At 44.8% G+C, this 3,526-nt stretch overlaps 1 protein-coding gene across 5 annotated transcripts in view; it reads left to right on the top strand.

The window, feature by feature from the left end:
* LOC115808298 (regulator of G-protein signaling 6-like) overlaps positions 1-2,523 on the top strand; it is a 36,307-nt gene extending 33,784 nt beyond the window's left edge. For 3 of the 5 annotated variants that reach the window (XM_030769636.1, XM_030769652.1, XM_030769659.1), the window contains 3 exons: positions 225-411; positions 1,542-1,631; positions 2,473-2,523. In XM_030769636.1, the coding sequence (XP_030625496.1) occupies positions 225-411; positions 1,542-1,631; positions 2,473-2,523 (328 nt within the window). Of the gene's footprint in view, positions 1-224; positions 412-1,541; positions 1,632-2,172; positions 2,230-2,472 lie in introns of all 5 variants that reach the window. The other 2 variants (XM_030769628.1, XM_030769644.1) reach the window with 1 other exon arrangement.
* The last annotated feature ends 1,003 nt before the right edge of the window (positions 2,524-3,526 follow it).

Here is a 3,526-nt window from a genome sequence, read left to right on the forward strand (position 1 = left end):
TGACTGACACAAGTCTGTGTTAAGCATATTTACAATCAAATTAAATCTTAGAGGGAAGTAACGTACATAAAAAAAAAAAAAAAACATTCATTACTCTGATTGTGTTACGTCATCAGTGTCTATAACAGATCAGCACTGGTTTGCTTTTGCTTTGCTCCATTTTTCATTGCTTCTCTGTTATGTTAGTGAAATAGTAAAACACTGAGTGTGTTCACGTGGGCTAGGTTCTGGCTGGCCGTGCAGGACCTGAAGCGTAGACCCCTACAGGAGGTGGCCACCAGAGCCCAGGAGATATGGCAAGAGTTTCTGGCCGAAGGAGCCCCCAGCTCCATCAACCTAGACTCGCACAGCTACGAGCGCACCAGTCAAAATCTCAAAGACCCAGGCCGCTACAGCTTTGAGGACGCCCAGGTTAGAGCTCCCGCGTCTCCCGTCTCGAACGCGCTCTTCAGAGCTCACACCGCGGTCAGGCCCCCCCCCCTCGAAAAAACAGCTCAGCGAGGCTTTTAAACCACTTCTACGAGTTCAAGTCGACGTAGCATTTGCGTAATGTTTGAGTCGAGCTGGTGTCACTCATTCACTTTCAGCAATAAAGACACAGAAGAAAAAAAAAAAAAAGGGCAGTGTTAACATATCTGGATAAAAGAGACCACCCACAAAAAAAAAATACCCCCCAAAAAAACCTCCTGTTGGTGTTTTACTCACATTTGACCCTGTGGCAGTTCTTATCTCCATCCCTTTATCTTCAGTAATGGTGTACTTGAAGAAGAACGGATGAGAAGAAAGTGAAAGCGGCGTGAGTGGAGGAGGAGATAGTAAAGGAGGAGATAGTGTTTACGTTTACAGCTTAATGGCCTGTGTAATGTCCACGAATATTCCTTGACCCCCCCCCCCCCCCCCCCCCCCCACCCCACATATTACTCTGAGGATTTCAAGTGCATTGTGCATTAGTTATGTGTGAGGGGCCACTAGCTCGCGATGCATTAGCGGCGCTCTGTCTCTGTGGTCTATCCTCGCGGTCTCAGGAGCATTTGTCTCCGCGTTAGCATGCTTAGCTTCCACAATCACGTCCCCAGCGTCTCACTCTAACACTTACATAACATATCCTCTCTCAGAGCTCGGAGACCGCCGCACAAGAGGTACACGCGCACAAACAAACACACACGCACGCACACGCACGCGCACACGCACACGCACGCGCACACGCACGCACGCACACGCACGCACACACACGCACGCACACACATGCGCACGCACGCACACACACACACACACACACACATGCGCACGCACGCACACACACACACACACACACACACGCACGCACACACACACACACACACACACAAGCACACACGCGCACACACACACATGGGCAAAAGCACACCGGCAATTCTACAAACATTTTCACTGCTTTAGATCCATAAGACCAACGTAAATAAAGGTAAAAATGTGTGCATTCACAACAATGACCAAAACTCTCTCCGTTTCTACCTCTCAGTCTCTCTGTCTCTCTTTCTCTCTTCCCTTTCGTCGAGCAGGAACACATTTTCAAACTGATGAAGAGTGATAGTTACTCACGTTTCCTGAGATCAAACGCCTATCAAGACCTCTTACTGGCCAGAAAGAAGGTAAACCTCAGCTGGAATGGACGAGTACAACATTTTTATAACACAGAATGACAATATTTTAGCTGCAACAAAGTTTTTTTTTATGCCTTGTTCATTTTTCATGCTTTGTTGTTTCATTAGAGTCTAGGCAGGGGTATGGCATTGTACTTTTTTTTTTAATCAAATAGGCATGCAGCAAAGATCTTCCTCCGTGTCATTAATCTTACCAATGCTTGCATCACTATTCACTAATTTGCCTTTTGCTCTCCTAAAGCACTGCTCATTAACTTGGTAGAAACACATAGTCACATCCCTACTGAAAAAAAAAACCTCTCTACTCTCTTTCTGAGACAAGTAGTTGTTGAAATGAAAATATGATCTAAAGTTGCATCAGATGCATTATTTTGTTTTTGGTCTTGAGTTGAGCGTTCCTCTTTGACACTACACTCTTGTGCACTGATATGCTTCCTTGCCCTAAAACCCCACCCCCTTGCCACACCCCTATGTGAAACCACACCCATTCAATTGCCCTGCCTCTCTTATTTGCCCCGCCCCTTCACAGCAACCTGAAACTGAGCAGGGCAGACGCACCTCACTGGAAAAGTTCACTCGTAGCGTGGTAAGTCTTTTAACACTGGAGCTTTGGCAGCATCTTCCTAACCCCTCTCTTAAAACAAACAAACAAACAAACAAACAAAAACATCGCCTGCATTTTGTTTAACATTCACTATCAGTCCTTTTGATTAAACTGCCTTGTCAATCCAACTTCCTGCCGCTATTCATACTTCACAAATGCTCTCTCACAGTGCATTGAGGCTGTACACTGCATAACACGTGGTCTGGTTTGGTTTCTTTTTTCAAGGGGAAGTCGTTAACGAGCAAACGCCTGACGGGCCTCATGCAGTCCTCCTGACATGAACAAATAGACCCGGACCCACGGGCGCTCGACGAGGACATCCGGGGAGAATCTGGAGATGGAGGACAGGGATTAGATGCAGGGCGGGGAGGGCAGGATTAGGGTTTCATTGGGCCGACGTACCTGCAGACATATGCTCAAACAGGACTGAATTCTGAGGGAGGAGGTTTCTCTTTCACCCCACCCAACCACCCCCACACTCCAAGCCCCCGCCCCATGGTGCAACAGCTGTCAGTCAAGGTAAAAAAAAAAAAAAAAAAAAAGGGAGTCGAACCGTGGGATGGGGGAGCATTCCAAGGACTTTTCCCAAACCATTGAAGCCTTTTGAGTGTGGACTCTCATGGAGCTGCCTGAAACTGGAGTTGTTGTTGTTTTTTGTTTGTTTGTTTGTTTTCTTTTGTTTTGGTTTTCTTTTGTTTCTTTTGTTCTTTGGAGACATTGACTCACTGTACAGAGACACTCAAAGACTAAAAGCGCAGAATAAAAGCCAACTCTCTCTCCGGCTGCATCACATCATAAAGACACAGTCAAAAAAAAACGTCATCTCTCTCAGCCTCTATCCTTGAGGTAATCAGCAATAAGATGCCAGTCCACACGATGAAAAAACAGGGGAACATTCAAGTATTTGCTCTTGTGCTTTTCTTTATTTATTTATCTATTTATTTTTGTCTATTTATATTTATCAAGTCACTTTATATTCTTATTCTAAACATATTTAAGCCATATCTATAGCTATGCTTTTTCTTAGGGCAGCCTACAGATATTCTGTAATCTAACTGAATGCTTTATAATGGATTCTACGCCTCAGAAGTATCCTTTTTTTTCATGATTCATTGAGAATTGGGTTTGAGAACGTGTGTTTAAGGAATTAATGCAGAATTCTACCGAAGATGTGTTTTGTAGAGGAGTCGGAGAAGTTCACGCTTCATAACATTCCAAGGACAGGCCGTAAAAGGGCTGGTTAAATCAGTGCAGAATCACAACTCGTGAAAAAAAAAAA

The sequence above is a fragment of the Chanos chanos genome, chromosome 1 (assembly GCF_902362185.1).
Source record: "Chanos chanos chromosome 1, fChaCha1.1, whole genome shotgun sequence".
NCBI lineage: Eukaryota > Metazoa > Chordata > Actinopteri > Gonorynchiformes > Chanidae > Chanos > Chanos chanos.